Source organism: Gossypium hirsutum, chromosome A07, assembly GCF_007990345.1.
Source record: "Gossypium hirsutum isolate 1008001.06 chromosome A07, Gossypium_hirsutum_v2.1, whole genome shotgun sequence".
NCBI lineage: Eukaryota > Viridiplantae > Streptophyta > Magnoliopsida > Malvales > Malvaceae > Gossypium > Gossypium hirsutum.
Genome location: NC_053430.1, coordinates 82,415,217 through 82,437,274, shown reverse-complemented (window position 1 = coordinate 82,437,274; position 22,058 = coordinate 82,415,217). Strand labels below are relative to the sequence as shown.

The 22,058-nt window shown below is 28.8% G+C and overlaps 1 protein-coding gene across 1 annotated transcript; it reads right to left on the bottom strand.

Annotated features, from left to right (window-relative positions):
* Nucleotides 1–12,021: 12,021 nt before the first annotated feature.
* On the bottom strand, nt 12,022–14,757 carry LOC107956779 (transcription factor HHO5). The gene is made up of 5 exons (XM_016892301.2): nt 14,494–14,757; nt 14,136–14,386; nt 12,889–13,075; nt 12,592–12,668; nt 12,022–12,371 (listed from the first exon to the last, which is right to left on the bottom strand). The coding sequence occupies exons 1-5, from the start codon at nt 14,711–14,713 to the stop codon at nt 12,255–12,257; spliced, it is 852 nt and encodes a 283-aa protein (XP_016747790.2). The 5' UTR covers nt 14,714–14,757; the 3' UTR covers nt 12,022–12,254.
* Between the last annotated feature and the right edge of the window lie 7,301 nt (nt 14,758–22,058).

Here is a 22,058-nt window from a genome sequence, read left to right as displayed (position 1 = left end):
TACTTTACTTTAAATGAGAAAGTAAATTCTCTCTTTAATAGAAACCGAAATAATTGTTATTCCAAAAAATAGAATTTATACTTAGAAAATAAATTCTAATGTTGTGTGTGCTTAGCCCTACCGATTCTATCTATTTATAGAGAGAAGAAGTGAAATCCTTGTTGAATTAGTGGAAATCTATTTCAATAAAAAAAATCCTAGTCCAATAGGATAGCAAGGGGCGACAACCCTAGTTAAATATATTAGGGTTTGTCATCGCATGTAATAGCATCAGAGTCTTTTGGGCCTCTCCCGTATTGGGTCCAATAAGTACTTCTTAGACTTTTAACCCAATATTTTATAATTCAACCCAACTCAATACATGTTTTTCTATTCTTCAAAATAATCATTATAAATTGATTTTAATTAATTAATTAATTTTTCAATTTAATAATTTTCTCAACCCAATTCTAATTGTATTAAAATAATGACAGCTTTACCGTAAAAAAATTTATGATAAAATATATTTAATATTTCTACATTTAATAGTTTCATTATAACCAATTAATTTAATTCCATTTTCAAACTTCAATTAATTAATTAATTAATTAATAATTTGAAAAATCATAAATTAATTTTTCAGGTTATTTCCATTTACAGAAGAAACCACATTCATTTCCAAATGTTTCTCATTTCTCAAACTTTATCACTTCTATCCATTTTTATTCATTTAATTCAACCGGCAATTCATTTTTGGAACCAATGAGCTAGAGGAGGGACCGATTGGACATATGTGATTAGGGCTCAAATGATTTATAATTTAAATTCCAACTTTTTGCCTATTAATTATATATTCATTTAGTCACGAAGCCATAACACTATAGTATCGTGACTAAGCTCTCCCTAATGACATACTATTACAAAAGTAATTTGATTAGTCCTCATCCAATAAATTTTTCATAAATGTGTTACACTCATAGGATATCCTTAATCTCTTTGGGATAAATCCGCTCTCTCAATATGATCATATTTTATCTCATGGTAACTATTACATCTCCTTCTTGAAAAGTCAATTACTATCAAATAGTAATCAAGTCATTTATCACAAAGACAAACGACCCATGACAAAGTTTTCTTTTCACCCTTCATGTAATGCCAATGAGGGGATATCATTTACTCGTGTCTTAAGCTATGAATTCCACTATTGTGAATGATGCTACACATTGTAGAAGTCGTATACTCAACACAGCAGCTTTCGGTTCCTTATCTATTTGAATTCAGGCTTTTACTTATCAATGATTGGTTTAACATAAACATAAAAAAGGGAGTTAACATTCATTTTCTCCACTTTCATTCATTGATTCACTCATTATTATGACGAAACAAGCATGTTTCTATCTCACACTAAACCGATAAATTAACAAAAAGTAAGTTGGGAATTTTTGGAAGAGGCAACAAGAAGTTATCAAAAATTATACGTGTGTTTTTCTAAAAATTAGGTTCAGTGGACAAAGAAAATCCTTTCATCACATGTTTCAATAAAATAGATTGGATCTATGTCAAATTCCTAAGGTACATGTATTAATCAAATAAATGAATTTCGTCCCGTTCTGATAAGCCAATTATGATTGGCCTTGAAATAATTCATTGCATTGATATATATCAAACCCAATATCAATAAAACCATTTTACCCTCTACATATAAAGTAATTAGAATTCTCATTCCTAAGAGCTACTAGCCACTATGAGTCTACTGCATATACTTTTATATATAAATAGATCTTATCCATCTACTAATTCATTCAGTAATTGAATCGAACGACCCTTTTAACTCAGTGCTAAAGTAACGCCATGTTAAGGCATAAGTCATCGGTTCAAATCCAATAATGGGATTTTGACTTTTTTTTTCATGAAACTCCTGTAAAATGGTAGTATTCATATTGAAACGAAGAAGAATAGGGATGTTAAATCCTAAACCCAAAATCTCATACTACAATCCCTAAAATGATAAAAGAATTAAAAATAAGAAAAAAAAATTTCAATAAAAAATTATATATTTGGTTGCATTTAACAAATAGTATTAGATACATAATTTAGTATTAGTTGTATTATCTCCTTTCTTAAGTGTATTTATTATTTTTTGTAAGTATGTCTGCGTAGCTATATTTGGTTGCATGTAACAAATAGCGATAAATATTCAGCAAGTTTTTTACTTAAACTTTGAAAAAGTTCTATTTACACCCATTAAACTCCCAATCTATTGTGAGGTATTTTTGGAATCTTATCCTCAATTTAAACCAAAATAAGCAAGTGATAATAAACAGAAAATTTTGAGATCTAATTGATATTTTTTTAGGCATAAGGAATCTAAACGAAAAAATTATAAAAATTAGAGGATCTAATTGATATTAACCCAATAAAAATATCATGTTCAACCACACATGAACCCCAACATCTCTTTTTGGAGTTCTGACACAAACCGTTCATCAAGCTTTCACACTTTCTAGCACCACAACTTACCAAAACTAGAAGTTTATAAGAGTGGCATCTTAAACCTCCAAAATTACTACATAATTTAAGTCCAACAAGTATAAACCAATCATGCATAACAGAACAAATGAAAGACCATTCAAGCTATAAACAAAGTTTTCTTTAGGCCAGATACATGGAAACACAAAAATATATAAACTTTTTCATACCTTTTTTAACTCAAATTCATGCAGTTTCGGTGTAATTCTTGTCGAAAAATATAATATAATTATAACATAATTAAATTGTACTTAAATTATTAACATATTGAATTTAATTAATTTTATAATAAATTTTCATAAATTTTTATTTATTTTTGACAGATTTGCACAAAAGGTGAAAATTGGCTCGACAGACACTACTAGAAGCTCAAATTGGGAAGCAATTTCTGAAGCATCAAGGTGAATTAATTTTTCAGCCTAAAACGGTCCAAATGATGAATATTAATATATAATATAATTAATTTTAATTATATCCAATTTATTTTGGGTTAAAAAATTATTATTAATTATATTATGAAAGGAGGCCCAATTGTGCTAAACTGAAAGACTGATCTAACCAAGCAAATGGGCTACCCAAAACCGTCCAACATGCTAACTCAATCAGCTCAAATTAGCTGATTATTTGACTTGCAAATCATCCCTTGAATTCTCCTTGAAATTTCATTCAAACCCCTCCACTTATCGTGCTTTTGTAGACTTGCCCCTAGTTAAATTTAGCAAGTTGAAATCTTCAACTTGTGCACATGTAGTGGTCGGCCATCGGGGGAGTTAATGGCTGCTAGTTTTTTTTTCTATTTTTAGCAGTCACTTCCAGCTATAAATACCCCCTTCACCTATTCATTTCAACACACCTTTCATTTTACACATCTCTCCCCCTTTCACTCACTTTCTCTCTTCCAAACCTCCCTTTGTTTCCCATTTTTCCCTTCTACTTCCATTGCCGATTTCCCTCTTGAAAAAGAGCCCTTCAACCACCTTGGGTAGAAGCATTCAAGTGCTTATATAAGTCTTGGTTCAATAAGAATGAGCGGAGAAGGAAGAGCGAAGCAAACTAGTCAAGCTTCGAAGAAACACCAGATTTGATTCTAGTTTCCTATCCTTTAACTTTTATTGTTGCTTTTATGAACATGTCTATGAATATTTGTTATTTTTTTATTCTAAATTTAATTAACATGGATTAAATTTAATTCGTATTAGGTTGATTGCATTTCGTGTACTTAAGTTATTAAAATTATGTTTGTGTTGTTATAGGTCTTGGTAAATTGTTTGATTAAGTAAAATCATGATTATGTTATACTTGCATTATAATTGTAAGGTAACTAATGAATTAATTAGTAATCGTGTTGAAATTGTAATTAATTGACACAATACTTAATCAGTGCATGTTTAATCTTCTAAGGTAGCTAAGGATTAAATTAACGACGGTATTAAACGGTACATTAGCCTTGCATAACTTGCAAGATTATTGTGATTAAATTGTTTTAATGTACAAATATATTGTTACCTCACTTAACCTTTTACTTGCTTATTTAAATTGATTAATTGCTTGAATTGACATAGTGATGTGTTCAAGAGATTAGTTAATTTAGTAAGTCTATACATGCTATAGTTAACAAATTACCAAGTTGTCGTGAATTTATTCGTAACAACATGAACATTGTTTTGGTAATATTAAGTTAAGAAATGTAATTAATCTAACACAATTATGTCATCTTGATTAAAACCATCTTTTGAAATCGTGCATTAGAACTTTTATTTTTATTTTATTTTATTTTACTTAGTTAAATTTTAGTTTCTAATCACTTCCTCAAAATCAAAATATTTTTAATAACAAAAATGTTTGAATTTCATTTCACAAATATTTTTCTTTCACGGCCCTTGTGGGTACAATAACTCGACATTTACTTGTCACTTTATTACTTGTTGCTATTGTGTACACTTGCACATTTCCATCATTCCAATACAATAGTAATTCATCAAGACAAATAGAAGTCCAGACCAAGGGCATATTCAGGGAATTTTAATGGCAATAGGATAATACAAGCACACTACATTTCTTCTTTTTGCTTTTCACCAGTAATAGGTCAAATTAGCCAAGTATTTTACTTTGCAGGCTACAAAATCCTTAGGAAAAACTTAACAAAAGAACAGACCAAAATCTACCACTATAAACCTCATCTTGAATAAGTTTCACTAACTAGTTCATTTCATTACAACAACATTCCTTGAACTCCCTCAAATAAATTGAAGATTACCTAGCATATATATGAGACTAAAACTTTGGAACAAAAACACACTATGATAGCTTGTTTGCTGAGAGTAACAACATAAAGTGTAGTTACTATGATTACATCATCAATAAGGGTAGGCTTACGTTAATATGAATTTACATGCATGAGCTATATATAATCTTGAAAAATGTGAAATCAGAGGAATCCAAACAATTGGAATGGGTTGTAGATATAAAAAAACAGTATTTTTGTCTTTTTTATTTGAGTATTTTTCTATTTTTTTGTGTATTTTGAATCATCCCTTTTTTAGATGACCTTTTGTATGTGTTGGATGCAACAAATACTGATGTTTTTATATCTGCAACTCATTCCAATTGTTTGGATTCCTCTAATTTCACATTTAATCCACCAAGCCAAACTCTTCGAAACATCCCATGAGTGAAGACAACCCAAGAACCTTGCCATATTCTGGGGTTATTTCCACTTCTTCTACTTCGGTGAAGAAGTACCATATGAAACATCTTTTTCAGAATATTTCTTGAAATGTATGGCGATGGTTGTTCTTGGATGAGAGTTGTTCTTGAATAATGATTATTTTCACTTGTTCCAAATGTGAGTTATTCTCGACATACTTGTTTTCAATGTAGAAATTCTTTCAAATAATAGTTGTTTCGTAGTGATGTTTTTCTACATAAAGGTTGTTTTAAATTATGGCTCTTCTAGAAAAACACTTTTTTTTAATACTTGTTCCAAGCAACCATTATTCCAAACATAGTTATTTTTAAAACACCATTATTCCAAACAAGAGTTGTTTCTAATTTTAGTTGTTCTCAATAGGAGTTGTTCTTAAATAACAACTACAGTGAATGATAGTTATTCTAACTAAAGACCTATTTTGAACATAACTATTCTGATCATAGTTATTCTCAAAAAATAGTTTTTCTGAACAACAATATTCTAAACAATAGTTGTTACTCCAGAAGAGATACGCTTGGTAGCACAATTTTCTGAAATATAATATTGTTTATTTCAAGAAAGAGATAAACTGTTAGTAGAAAAAATTAATTTTTAGAATAGGAGTTACAAAGTTGGAAATTAATATGAACAATGTAATTAATTTTCAATTACAATTACATTAATGATTAAAAAGGGACAATGAAAGGTTTTGTTAGTGATAATGAATAGTGAAGAAGAATTCACTCTGTTTTTGAAATGAGGGAATAGCACTCAGCGTTATAGGAAAAGATTAAGAGGAGAACTCTTAACTACCTCCATATTTGATCCACCAAGCCAAGCTCTCTGGAACATCCCAAGAGTGAAGACAACTCAGGAACCCTGCCATATTCTGGAGTTATTTTCACTTCTTCTACTTTGGTGAAGTGGTACCATGTGAAACATTTTTCGTAGAACATCTTCTGAAATGTAAGACGATGGTTGTTCTTGGACGAGAGTTGTTCTCGAATAATGATTATTTTGACTTGTTCTAACATGAGTTATTCTCGACATAGTTGTTCTTAATGTAAAGATAGTTCCAAATAAGAGTTTTTCCATGGTGATGCTTTTCTTGGTAAAGATTGTTTTGAATAATGGTTCTTCCTAAAAAACACAATTTTTCAAAGTTCAAGTTGTTCCCAACTATTATTCTAAACATAGTTATTCCTGAAATGTCATTATTCTAAATAAGAGTTGTTCCAAACTTTAGCTATTCTTAATAGGAGTTCTCAAATAACAATTACACTGAATGACTGTTGTTCTAACTAAAGCCCTATTTTGCATATATCTATTTTGGACATAATTATTCTCTAACAACAGTTGTTTTGAACATAAACTATTCCAAACAAGATTTGTTGCTTCGGAAGAGATACACTTGGTAGCACAATTTCCTGAAATATAATATTCTTTATTTCTAGGAAGAGATAAAATGTTAGTAGCCAAAATTGAGTGTCTACATTTACTTTGTTATGAACAATTTAAGATAAAATTGATTACATTTGTATATCATTTCAAAGGTTTGTTTTTTTCTAAATTATGCCTTGGCAAATATGGGAGAACATCCGATTTTTTCGATTGGTTTGGTTAGTTTTTTTATTAGTTTTTTTATTAAACCATCTTAACCAGCCATAATCTACAAAAATCAATCTGGCCGAATTAAAGTTCAGGAACCGACATAATCGAAAGTTAGTTGGTTAACCGACGTAAGTTATTGGGCTTGAACAATATATTTATTTTATAAATTATAAATAAAATATATATATTAAATTAAGTTAGTTTTTTCTATCAGATCAATTTGAAAATATAATAATTGATAATCAGTCAAAATAATTGCCCAAATTGAACCCATAATCGAAAATGTAACAGCCCAAAGTATAGGGGGTTGATTGTAAAGAATAACCAAGAAGTGACTTAGTCTTGATGGATAAATAGTTAATGCACTTCCTAGAGATCCTAGGTTCTATCTACTCCATTCTCATTTCTTTTCTTTTTTATTTCAACAAACTAGGTTGTAAAACACTCCTAAAATATATTAAATGGGTTAAAAACATAACAAGAATGGGCAACAACTTAAATAGTTTAGTAGATACTCCTTATTTACATCCTAGGTTTAAGTCACACCAAACTCCCCCATTTTTCCTTTTAATTTCGACAACAAGGTTAAATTATCCTACAACCCCTTAAAAGTTCAAAAACCTAGCTATTTAGTCCCCTTTTCTTAATTACATTAAGTTTTTGTTTTATTTTCCATTCCAAATTAGAATTCCTCCCTTCTCTATATCCTCATCTTTTCTCTAAGATTAAGCACGCCTCAATCTTGATGTTTAGATCTCGAATCTTTAAAGAATTCCTATCTAGCAATAATCTTGCGATCGAGTAAAGATCTCTCTCGATTTTTCATCGAAACTTTCAACCATCTTGTTTTATCTTGAAACCAACCATTAATCCTTGTGTAATTGTTGGTTGAAGGACCCGTGCCTAGGATAAGGCCACATGGACGTGTGGACCACACGGGTGGACCACACAGTCGTGTCCCTCTACAAACCCTAGGATAGTTCGCTTCTCACAAGGACACGATCCTTCCACACGGTCTGTCACACGGGTATGTGGACCATATGGCCTACCACACGCCATGAATATTGGAAACCCTAGAGTAGTTCGTAAACCACACGACCTTAGTCTGTTACACGGCCTAGCCAAACGGTTGTGTAACCCTTCCACACAACCTGAGGCATCTCACATAGCCTGGCCACATGGCTACGTGCCCCTATTTTTTAAACTTTATAGTTTTGCCTAAAATTTTATGATTTATTCAATTTAGTCCCTAATTGATTCTCGAACTATTTTTAGTATTTTATTTTGTTCAATTAAGTCCCTAATATAATGATTTAGGCTAGAATTCATTATTAATATTATGTAAAAGTATGATATGTTCAGTTTACTCCTTGACATTCCTTGAATTATTTTTAGAGTTTATCCTTACTCAATTAGGTCCCTGATATTGGGTGAATTCTGAAATTTGTGTTTAATGCCTTAACTGCCCTTATTACATAGCATAATACGCTATGTGTTTTCTGATAAAGTAAAACTGTTAAATTAAAAGTGATAATATTGTTACCGCCATGCGAAGAACATGATCAACATGTTAAGTGTTAACAATGAATTGAGTACATGTTACATGTCTACTACTAATGTTGATTTGTTACATAGCATGACATAATGCATTGCATGGGGCAAGACATTGTATGGAGAAAGAGTGATAGTTTATTAAATCTGTAAACAAGTGGTGACTCATCCACAAAACCCAATGGCAATTTGTTTAATCTGTGAATATGTTGTGCACTCACAACAAGTAGCAATAATTGAAAATATGTGGCTCGTCCACAAACCTAATGGCAGTTTTTCTAATCTGCAACCATGTTGTGCACTCACAACAAGTGGCAGTAACTGCAAATGTTTTTATCTAAAATACTAGTGGTTTACCCACGTGTTTCTTTACAAAATGGCAGTTTATCTACAAATTAGTGGTGGCTCGTCCACAATTCGAAGTGATATGGTAGATAAGTTCTAGGGAACTCATAAGTGAGGTGTGTAGTGAAGTTGGTTAGGACTTTTCTGTTAATTTGAAACTGCATTGCATTCATTAGCATGTGTATATAAAACTGTAATTTCTGAAATAGTGCAGTGAAGTGATGACATGAAAAACCGTTAATCTGATGTACTTTATGATTGTGACTATTCTTAGAATTGTTAACTTATGTGCTTAGTCTACTATTTTGTTTCATTTTTTTGTGACCGAACTCACACTAAGCTTCATTGCTCACTCCCTTTTAAATTTTCATCCTTTCAGATAACCCGTCAGATTAGGACGCGGACACAACAGTCAGTGAGACTCGGCTCAACTTTGTTATTAAAATATTCTCATATTTATTATTTGAAATTTTCTTTTATTCAGATATTGTAATATTTTATCTAAACTGTGGCATGAGACTTAAGTTTAAGTGTTAGGTTAATATAGCATGCATGACATCTAAATCATTTTTTCTAAAAGTTGAAATATGGATTTTAGTTTCTTATGCATTAAATCTGTTTTTCATTAAATTATTATTAAGTTGAATATCACTTTTTCGCTATCAAGTTATAATTAAATATTGACTAATAAGTAAACTAAAAATTAACTAAGTTTTCAATGGTAATCACCTTTTACAATAAAAATATTAAATTAATCATATTTTTTTCAACTCGTGAGTTTTTCTAAAAATAGACTTAAGTTTTCTTCCAAAATAAATAAACGTTTAAAATTAATTGTTTATAAACCCCGATTGCTACTAGGCCATCTCGGTGACCGATGTAATCTCCCAAATTTAGGTCTCATATCTAGGTCGGGTTGGGGAGGTTATAGAAAAAACTGCACAAACTGCACAAACTACCCAAACCGAATTTAGCTAAATCAATTGAGTCAGTTTAGTTGATTCTCTTGATTTTAACTGAGGATTGCTCTCCCCTACTAACAAACAAAATGTAACTTCTCATTTTTTATATTTTTATTAATTTTTGGGTTAAAATATTAAAAAGATTTCTCAACTTTATCATATTATTTAGACTTTGCTTACACTTGAATAAAATCATATAATTTGATTTGTACTTAAATAAGTGGACTTACTTAGGTATAAATTAAAATTGTGGATATTATGGTATAAATGAAAATTTTGAATATTTATATTGTATTGAATTAAATTCATGAAGCTTTGTCACTATTTCCAAAACCGGACTAGATAGGCTAATAAGACTCATTGGATCGGAAGCTGATCGAAGTACCAGTCCTGAATAAGGGGTCAGACCAGTTAACCCGTGAACCAGTTGAATTGACCATATCAGTCCGTTGAACCGACGATCGAACTAGTTGAACTGGTTTTCTTTATTTTTAATCTTTTTATTTTTTAATAATTTATTCAATCGACCTGAGAACTGATGGTCTGACCGATTCATCCACCGATTCGATTTTTTGAAAATCTTGAGCTTGATGATATATTAGAAGTAAAGTTAATTATTTATCATTTAGGTTTTTGAAGTGGACGTGAAATGAGAGAGAAAAAAAAAGTTGTCATATTTTTTTAATCAATTTTAGATTTTAAAAATTTTAAGATTTAATTTTAACTCTTATGAAATAAGATTTGGAGTTGCCCAAATTTAGATCCAATTTTTTTATTTGTTCTTCAAAGGAATTGAATTTTCAAATCCAAACCCAAATTTTTTTTTTGCCCAAGTCGTAGTTTCGAAACAGGCCATCAAGAAATTTGAGAAGTTAGTTACTCAATTTTAATTTACCAAAATTTGATTCCCTGGTTGAATTGAGTAACTTTGTTATACCTTATCGTTATATGGTTGATTTGAAATTCAACGGTTAACAGTATCAAAGCTAGGGGCAGGGGCCTTGGTCCCCTTGACTAATGAGAAAATTTCCTTTTAGCCCTTCCCAAATCATGAATAATTTAATTTAAACCTCTTAGCTCTTAGATAAATTAAAATAATGCATTTTTTACCCTCCAAAAAAAAATAATTTTTAAAACTAAAAATTTTAACTTTAACTACATCAAAATTTTATAATTTTATTTCGCACCTCTTAAATAACATTTGTGGCTTTTCCCTAGTAGTTTTGCAATTTATATGCAAGGAATTAACAAAAATAAACCATTCAACAATTTCTATGCAACAAATTGGCAAAAATCAACTGTTTAAGTTCATTTGTTTATCAACAATTGGACCTTTTATAAAATATAAGGACTAAATTCTAACAAATTAAAGTAAATGGCCTAACTTAATTTTCATAAAGTAGAGAGATGATATTCATAATTAAACCTAATATTAATTAGTCAAAGTTAAAAGTTCTAACTTCTTAATTTCCAGAACTGAATTCTAACAAATTAAAATAGATATATATTAACTTTTCAATTTTCATAAAATAAATAGAATATTTTCATAATTAAACCTAACATATTAATTTGTAAAAGTTAAGGCTTAATTTTATTTCAGTAAGCAAAAGCCATTTTTTGTTTCATTTTCTTGAAAAATGGAAAACATTAAAGAAAATTAACGTTGAATTGTTTAAATTTTTAAAAAAAATAAAATTATGTGAAAATTAGAAACCAATAAGAATTTGTTTTCATTATTTTTACTAAAATACTTACCAAATATGTTTTAATATTCTATTATTAAAATTTTATTTTATTTTTATTTACCAAAGGGGTTTTTTAATTTTTAAAATAAAAAATAAAAATATTTTTAAAAACCAAACAAAACCTAAATTTCTAAATTTCTTAAAACTGATTTTAAAATTAGATTGAGTCATTTTAATAGGAATTGGCTTACATATAATAAAAAAATGATTTTTTTTGGAAACTAAATTACTTATATAGAAAGAAAATCAAAGAAGAAAACATGGTCTGTTTTTGTTTTCGAAAAAGAAAACACAGCCTTATCTTGTTTCTTGGAGCCAAAGAAAACAATCTAAAAAGAAGTCAAAGTGTTGACAAACTAGGACTAAATCTGTTTTCTTTTTTTTTTTAATCTTCCTTTCATTTAAAAAATATTTAAAACTCATTTTTTTTAAAAACAATAAATAAATATTTTTAAAATACTTTTAATTTTTAAAGTTTTTATATAATATATTTAAATAAAATAGCTTAAACCACCCTTTATAATATATATATATATATATATACTTCATTTAAAAACTATGAACTCAAACAAAGCTACCATTACTTTCTTCTAAAATAATCTAAAATCTGTAAGAAGAAATTATAATAATTCCCATTTCCCACAATAGATATTGATAAAGTTTGCAATATAGCAAAAACATTTATTTAAACCCGAGGAGTACTCATAAGTTCATCACAGCATAAGAGTTTATGAACATCTAACCATGGTCTATACTGTAAAACTAAAACACAAAACGTTCTTCAACACTCCATTAATTAAAACCAAAATAAGAGTACTCCTTATAAGATAGCCTGCATGCAGCTTAGTTTGCCGGTGCCATAGGCTCACCGCCATCCCTATCTGGGTTCCATGGATCTTCACCTTTCGCCACTTGCTGTGCGCAACCCTCCTGCTGCTTGCGGCTGTGAAGTCGATATTTCTGCAACCAAACACAACCCCCATTAAAAACTACTGATATAAAAATATAATTTTTAAATGTAGGGTGTATTAAAGAGTCAAATATAATCGTGAATAGCAAAAATAAAAACACACATATTATATATATATATTCAACATCCATCCAAATCCTGAATACCAAAAAATGATTTATCAATTTTAAGGAACCTTAGTGTATATATAAAATAGGTTTGGAAATCAACCTGAAGGTGGCTCTTCACTTGATCATTAGTGAGGCCATCAACGTTCATCATCTCTCTGATTTGCTTAGGAGTCGCCTCTGCCCAAAAACATTATCAGTGTTACAAAATTAATCAATAATAACATGGTTTTTTTTTTCCAAATACATATTTAAAGGGGTTTTAAGCAGATATATATATACCTAGTTTAAAATTTATATCCATGAACCAAAGATTAATAACCCACTTTAAAGATCAATTTGGTGATAAAATACTCGATAAAAGTTGGAAAAAGGTAATGATTTAGAGGGTTGTACGTACCATACATGCCTCCAAGGATATGCAAGGTCTCCACAAACCTTGCATGAAGCTGGGGCGACCAAGATCGCCTGTTGTTCTTCCAAATTGGTTGAGTCAGTGGCTTGTGCTTATAATTTAGAAGGGTTCGATTATCAGCCCTCAGGTTCAACCCACCTCCACCATTGCTGCTCGGATTCTGATTTGAGGCCTGTATACGATTTAAACGATATATATCTTTTTAATATAAGATCTCCATAAATATATATGAGATTTATCTCAGTTGGTTCATGCGGATGCGGCGATCTTTAGAAGGTGACATCTAAGATTAACAATATAAGTTGAATATGTTAGGGTTTGACTCAACCCTAGAACTGCTTTTTGGTTTTTTTTTTTTTTATTGAAAGTTTGATGAATGGTTTACATACAACTCAGCAAGCGCTTCTGCTTTATGTTCACGAGAAAATGCATATCAAAATTTCGTATTATATCAATACGAAATTTTGATATAATACGAAATTTTGGTATGTACATATTATTTTGGAGTGCACTGTATAAAAATTTTTCAATTTCGTCAACTTAAATTAGCACATCGGTTTTTCTTTTTCTTTTATTATTGAAAATGGCGGTTGCATTATTCTCTTAGAAGTGTTCGGATTTGGTTTTAAATAAAATTTCACTATTTTGAATTAAAATTAGTTTTAAAGTAACGCTTCTAATATATTTTAGTTTTACCTCGATTTTATCATCTGGTTGAGTTAATGGATTTTTGGAAATGAAGGTTTAGAGGTCAAATGATTTGGGGTCGGTGGCAGGCGAAGTCAGAAAATATTTTTTAGAAGGTGAAAATGAAATTTTAAAGGGTCAAAATGTAATTTTATATTTACTAATTTAAAATTTTAAAAAATTTTAAAAGGTCTAAGTAATAATTTTTCATTTTAGGGAGGGACCCGAAGCCCCTATCAGCACCCTAGATTCGCCTCCAGTTAGTGGAAATTTTTTATTTTGGGGTCTTGTACGAGTTTGAGTTCGGATTCGAATTTAGATACTTAGTAGCAAAAATAAATCTAAATTTAAGGATAGATATAGGGTTAAGGTTAAAAACAAGTCCTCCGTCCATCGCGATTCCTACTGACATCACAGGAATCCGAGACTAAAAAAACTTAAAATCCGTAATATCTTTAAAAAAAAATCCAAAAAAGAGAAGTAAAAAAAATTAAAGTGGTCGTGGTATGGTATGGTATGGTATGGTATGGTAAGAGGTAAATTACCTGAACAAAGTCTCTGAATGTTTTGGGGTGCTTATGGTGGGATGGGTGATGAGGAGGAGATGAGTTCATCATCACACCCTTGCCTTTGAAATCACACTTTGAGTTTGGAACTCGTTCAGCTTCTAGCATTTTTTCACAACGTTTCCTCTTCATTCCAGAATTCTCCTTCAAAACCATATCAGTATCACCTTCTTTACTAGCTACCATCCCATTTTTTATCTTCAGAAACTCCTGTCTCAGGGTTACCAGTGCTTCAACCAAATCAAAAAAGAGTTGTCAATCAATCATAACATTCTCATAAAAAAAAAATGAAAACAAAACTTAAAAAAGAAGAAAAAAGGGTGTAAAGCAGTCTCACCCTCCATTAACAGCAGCATGCATTGAGGAAGATGACCTCTCAAAGCAGCAATGCTGTTGAGTTCTTCTTCATGTTGACTGATATAATCGCTCAACACTGCTAACTTATCAGTTTCATTCTCGATATTTGGGAGATCTTTCATGAGATCAGTGATGGTTTTGGGCACATAAGTTGGTTTAAGACTCAGTTTCAGCCCAAGAGAATTGCTTGATGAAGCCATTTTTTTCTTTTCTTTTCCTCTCTCACTTTTTCTTTTCTTTTCTTTTCTTTTGTGTTGTATTTTTTTTTTTGTTGCTCAAACTCTGAAATTTATAGAAGAAATTATGAAACCCAGAATCCAGTCTTATCCTAAAAGACAAAGTTGATTACATAACATGCATTAACTCTTTTTCACCTTGAAATGGAAAAAATGAGTGAATTCTACTAAAACTTCAATGACCTAATACCAGATTCTCATAAATTTTAACTTTTGGGTCCATTTGTTGAGCACCACTATCCATGTTTGACAACTCAACTATCTACATTACATCTTATATTAGAATCTGTCTCTTAAATGGTTGATAGTTTTTTTTAGTATTTTTTATTTATTTTTGGATTGTCAATCTTAAGTATGTGAGAAAAATATGTAAATAAAATATTATAAAAAGCGAATAAGAAAATTGAGAAATTAAGGGTAGATTTGAAAGGGAGATTAGGTGCAGTGCGGTGCGTATAATTTATTTTTTGTCTCAGATTATAATATCATATCGTTATAGTATTTAATCTCACCACTACCATTATTTTTACGTTAACCGCAAATAAACACATCGCCTATCTAAACCCACCCTAAGAAAATAGATATATATTCATGGTATTTACACCATTTTGGATTTCACGCCCCATAAGTTGTTTGTGTGTATTGATATTATAATATTTTTAAAATTTTGGTTTTTTAATTAATTAATAATTTGAAAATTGTAATGAAATTTGAAAAACAAGTAAATTTACTTTAATCAATATTATTAAAATGTGTCTTTATTTAAAAATTATATTATATAATTATATATGTTTAATCTTGTATTCATATAAAAATTATTAGTTAGTTTTATGGAGAAGGGATTATGGGTAGATCTAAATATTGTATAAAAAAATTATTAATTTTATTCAACAGAAGTTTATCGTATAAAAATCTATTGCAAATAAAATAAATTTAAATGCATCGATATTATAAAAAAAATATAATATTTTTAAAATTAATTAATAAATTAAATATAGCAACAGGTATGTTTTTTAAAGTAAGCAACATGTATTGTTTATATTGTGTTATCTTGTATTATTATAATTATTAAAAATTATATAGTTTTTTAATTTGTTTTATTATTATTATACAATGAGGATGATGGAGATATTAACAAAAATATATGAATTTTTTTAATTCCAAATTTGTCGTTATATTCTTATAAAAAATTACCTTGAATTAATTTTTTTAAAATATATTCAATAGTTACACGTGACACGTAATCATATTTATTAATAATACATAAAATTCTATACTACCAATACATCAAATATTAACATATATTCATCTTTTTTTATAAAAAATTAAAAGTGAAAAAGAAAAAAATTAATTTTTTACCCATTAATTGTAGAATTGAAAATAATTAAGAGGGTTTCCAAAAAAAATAAAAATAATTAAGAGGAAATTTATTATTTTAACCTATTTGTTGATAATAAAATTTATTATTTTACTCTTATACCATTTATAAGTTAAAATAATAAATGATATCTTAAAAATAATAAATAATCTTCCAAAAATGTATTTTTGAGTCACATTTTTCTCATTTTTCCTATCATATTATTGTTTTTGAAATGATTCTTTTACTAGTTTATATAATACTAGCTTTCTTTATCCACGCAATGCACGGATTAATTGTATGTATTAATTAAATTATATTTAATTATTTCTTAATAATTTCATAAATTTTATAACATTTTGTAAATAATATTCTTTCCAAATTAAAACATAATTTGTAAAAATAGTGATAAACTTCAAAATGATTTTTTTAAAATGATTTTAAAATATGCAATGGCTTATTATGTAAAATTGTAAGTTGAATTATTTTAAAACAATTTTTTAAAAAATTTATTTTTAATATTATTGATAAAGTTATATTTCAATTTTATTTTTAAAATTATTTGCTAAAATTTTAGATTTAAAAAGTATCATCTGTTTGCAAACATTATTTTTTTTAATTAAAAAGTAAACATCCCTGTAAAATTATTTAAAAAAACTTCAAATTTTTTGAAAATTTATTTACATATTTTTCGAAAAATATTTTTAAAAATTTATTGGAAAATTATGATTAAAAAACATATTTATTTTTTCATCAGTTTTATGTTATTTTAAAAGTTCTAGTTTTGATACTTTTCTAATATAATTTAGTTTAGATTATAAAATAGTAAAAGCATTTTTAATTAGTAATATCAAAAAATACTAGGAAAGTTAAATTACCTTATTAAATGGTTTTAGAAGTATAATTTTTTTAACTCGTGTATCATGTTAATTAACTTTTAAACAAAAAATATAGTTTAATTTTTAAAAGGTTGTAAAAAAATTATAAAGCAATTTTAATTTTTAAAAATTTTAAATTTTAAAATTTTAAACTGAAGTATTTTTTTTTAATTTTTGGTTATAAAATTTAAATATATTTCAAATTTCAAATTTTTATTCCAATAATCAATTTTTATATCAAATATAGTCTAATACCTTTTTTTTATACAATAAGGATGATGGAGATATTAACAAAAGTATATGAAAAGAAACTTGTTCCAAATATGTTACTATATTTTCATAAGGAATTACCTTGAATTGATTTTTTAAATATATTCAACAGATACACATGGTAGATTATTATCGTAATAAATGACAATTTATAAGATATGTAGCATAAGAATTATTTCTTTTTTTATAACCTATTGTTATAATGTGTATATATATATATATGATTTGATGCACCGATAATGTATCATTTTAAAATCATTAATACATAAGATAATCATACATCATTAAAAAAAATTTAAAACTAACTTTACTTGAACTTCATTTTTAATGATGTATTGTCATCATATTCACTGACAATAAATAAAATTATATACTATCATTATATTAAATATTAATATATATTCATCTCTTTTTGATAAAAAAAAAGTTAAAAGCGAAAAGGAAAAATAAAATTACCCATGAATTGTAGAATTGAAAAATAATTAAGAGAGTTTCAAAAAAGGAAAAGAAAAATAATTAAGAGGAGACAGAATAGAAATTTATTATTGTAAGCTAATTTTTTATAATGGAATTTATTATTTTATTTTTATACCTTTTATAAGTTAAAATAATAAATGATATCTTAAATATAATAAATAATTTTCCAAATATGTATTTTTGAGTCACATTTTTCTCATTTTTCTATCATATTATTGTTTTTTGAAATGATTTACTTTTACTGGTTTATATAATACTAGTTTTCTTTATTCGTGCGATGCTACTAGACCATTGCTTCAGAAGTCTAGCTCTAACAATGTTTTCAGTAAAAACTATTGTCAAAATGGTCATTAATTCTCCTCCTGTCCTAAGGTGGAATGTCATTACTATTATAAACACGACCACCTTATTCGAGATTGTTGACTCGTCCCCTTTGGATTGGTGAAACTACTCAGGCTGGTGGATCTCCTAACTCCAAAGGAGTTTTTTCTCTTCTTAGTTCATCAGTTGCTACTGCTTCCTCCACAGATCCTGCTTCCCTCTCATTGAGTGACATTGTACCTCTCCTGGAACAGGTTATATCTTTCAATTCCTCTTCTTATTTTGTTTTTATCCGTTACTCCGGGTAATTCTACTTAGCTTTTTTTATTATGCTTGTTATAATCATATAACACCTAATTTACAAAAGTTCTCCATACATGTCTTTATCTCCTTTCTTCCACCTGTTTATACAACTAATGATGCACAAATGCCTATCACACATGTAGGTCATGCATCCACCTCCAACCTTAGTCGTCCAGAAAACTATTCTGCTCCTACCTTAGCTTTTAATCTTATTTCTATTGGACAACTTTGTAATCTTAGTCTTAAAATTATTTTTTCTTCCTCTGGTTGATAGGTGCAGGATCCAACTACGAGGATGATTTTGGAATAGGCTGGAAAGTGGGAAGATATTTAAGCTCGTTGTACTACATCTACCTGAGAAAACTATCTCTATTGTCACTTTGCAACTTCTTTACTTCAGTGGCATCTTCAACTTAGTCATGCCTTTGAAAGTAAAGTTCATCAATTAGTGTCTCATGGATTATTAGGATCCATCAAATTTGAGTCATTTAAATGTCTTGAGTGTCAACTTGCTAAACAACCAGCTTTTTCTTTTACTAGTAGCACTTCTATTACTACATCTCATTTCAAACTTATCCACTCTGTCATTTGGGGTCCTTCCTATAACACCCTTAAGCTGTATCCGTTACCGGATTATGGTTATGAGGCATGACTGTACAAAACACAATTCAGCACAATCATTCCTCACCTTTCATACACCAAAGATTTAATAAACATTTAAAACTTATCAAATTCAAATATCCACAATTCACTTAATAATATAAATTTGAATACATGAGTCATAATTCCAATTCAGAAATAATCATACCTTACTGAACATGTATCGCAAATAAGCACATTTCAAATATATCTCAAAGCCCAACTGATCATGTTCCATAATTACTAAATTCAAACCAAACTTGTATATATCAAAACATATTTACATATTTAATACTTCCAATATTCAATTCACTATATCCATCATATTAATGCCATTTTCATAATTCAATCATATTCCAATATAAATCATTACACTTCATATTGCCAATATATGCCAATTTCTATCTCATTAATCATATATCAAACATATAATTTGATAACTTCTGCACAAGCTCATAATAAAACCAATTGAATCATATTACATAAATTATTATGCAATCACATATGAAACTTAAATACATTATAACATGGCCGAACATACTAATGATGTATATATACAAGTGCACAATTCATCCTAAAAATAATAGCCCTACTTAACACTTGAACACAAATAACACTCCAGTGTGCATCTAATTCATATCTATATTAATATACCTAAACTTCATATTTTATCCTATTAACTAATCTTTATTTCGATCTCACCATTATCAATATCATAAGCATACCAAATTAAATTAAATATCATATTCGGATTTAGAACCTATATTGGTATTAGTAACAACTTGACATATTTAACTATCCATTAAAATTAACCCAAAACATACTTAATCATTAACATTATTTACCATTTGAACCCATACCAAAGCAACCAACCAAAACAATCATAAAAAATATTCATTACTTACCACTTAGCAACCGAACCTGTTAAGTTAATATACCACATTTCATATTTCCAAAATGAGCTAACTATTAAAATGACTACCAAAACCAAACTCATTAAACATTTTAATTAAGAACATGTAAAACCAAACTTAAGCATAATAAGCAAGCCATTTTTGCATGGCTTTAAATACATACTCATTCAAAATAATTAACTCCAAGACTAATCTATACATGCCACATAACCGAGTCTCAAAACACTATTTACTGAAATGATAACCGGATAGTGTGATGTCGTCTCTATCGACTTCCAACCTGAGCAGATCTCTGAAAATCTATAAACATAGGAAAAACACACAGAATAAGCTTTGAGAGCTTAGTAAGTTATAAGCAAATAAATAACTCAATGACAATAACGATTCAATTTCCAAACCAATTTATACTATCATAATCACGTTTAATTTCAAACTTATAATTTCTTATAATGCATATACTTTCATTTTACCAAATATCCATAAATTTAAGATTAATATATCATTCAAATTTCCAAAGCCACAATATCAATAACTAACCGAATATACATAAACTCATATACATATATTCATAGATCATTTCATAACTATTCTTACTTTATATCATTAAGGTCGTACATACTCATTTATATAAGTTTGCACACAGGTCACAATATGATATCAGTATACTTAACCTTTGGACGAATGTATTGTATCTATTATCAAGGTGACATTCAATTTCAAAACCATAGTACCATTATAAGATCGAATATATTCACTCCCATAAGCATATATTCTTGAATCAAACTTTAATATCTCATACTTATACTTATCATGTAGTCGAATATACATATGTCTACACCAAAGTATCATACACTATTAAAATCATATTATCAATGCATAAAGCCGAATTTTTAAACATTTGTTTACATATACTCATGTATTAAACCTTAATACCACATAATTACACTTAACTTATGGCCGAATATACTTCACAATTACTCACAAATTCAAACTAACATCATACATATGTTTGTATCACATATCAAATAATTAGCTTACCTTATTTTCAAGGAAACAATAAGCTAACTCATACCTGATCATTTAGCTCGTTTAATGTATTCGATTACCACATCAGCAAAAGTCTTTTAGGCATAAACTTATAATAATTCACCGGCATAAAGCCTACTAGGCCTAAGCCTGAATTTCACACCGGCACAAGGCCTTCTAGACTCAAAGTCTGATTTTATACACCAGTAATAAGTCTGCTAGGCATAAGCCTGATTTAATTCACTAGCACAAGGCTTGCTAGGCTCAAAGCCCGAATATCACTATTATAAAATGTTAGGATTTCGACCCGATTAAGCAGCGAACAAGTAAAATAGCGGAATAAATTGAGAAATTGAACACACAAATTTAACGTGGAAAAACCCTTCCAAAGAGGATAAAAAACCACGGGCAAAGATAATTTTACTATAATGGCAAAAGAACGAAGAGTACAAAAGATGGAGATAAAAACTAAACCCTGAAAACCCGAAAACAAAGAACCCACAAAACGTAAACACAAAATTATCTAAATGTGTTATGAGTTCTAATCTCTAATGGGAGTGTTTTTCTAAGGTTGTAAAAGAGCCTATTTATAGGCTAAATTCATAGGCCAAATAATAATAAAATAATCTAAACTAATCAGTGTTTGATTGAAACAAGTAAACAGAGTTTAACTAAAAGATTATTTCTCAAATTTGACTGAAAATAGGAGTCATATTTAACAAATCTCCACATTGACTCATATTTTCACAACGCCATCTTTGCCAAAGCCCGCCACGAGCCTATCTTGAACTATGCAGGGAATTAACTGAGTCGAATTTGTGCTTAGAAACTGGAAGACTTCTAGCCTTCGACTGGTACACTACCAAATCAAAACTAACCAGGGTCTGATTTTCACGAACATAGTGCCCTAACTTTTCAAAACCTGCATCTAAAAGAGAACCTCTCTTCAACGAAATAGTCATACATTTTTCCCTCCTATGACCAAGTTGCCTCCGCTCCAAACAAGTTGACTTCAACTCTGTAACAGACGAGGGACGTCTGATTTCACCGGTCACTGTATAACCTTCCAGAATATAAAGACTATCGATTCTTTTACCTTTTAACAAAACGAGAGCTCCACGAGA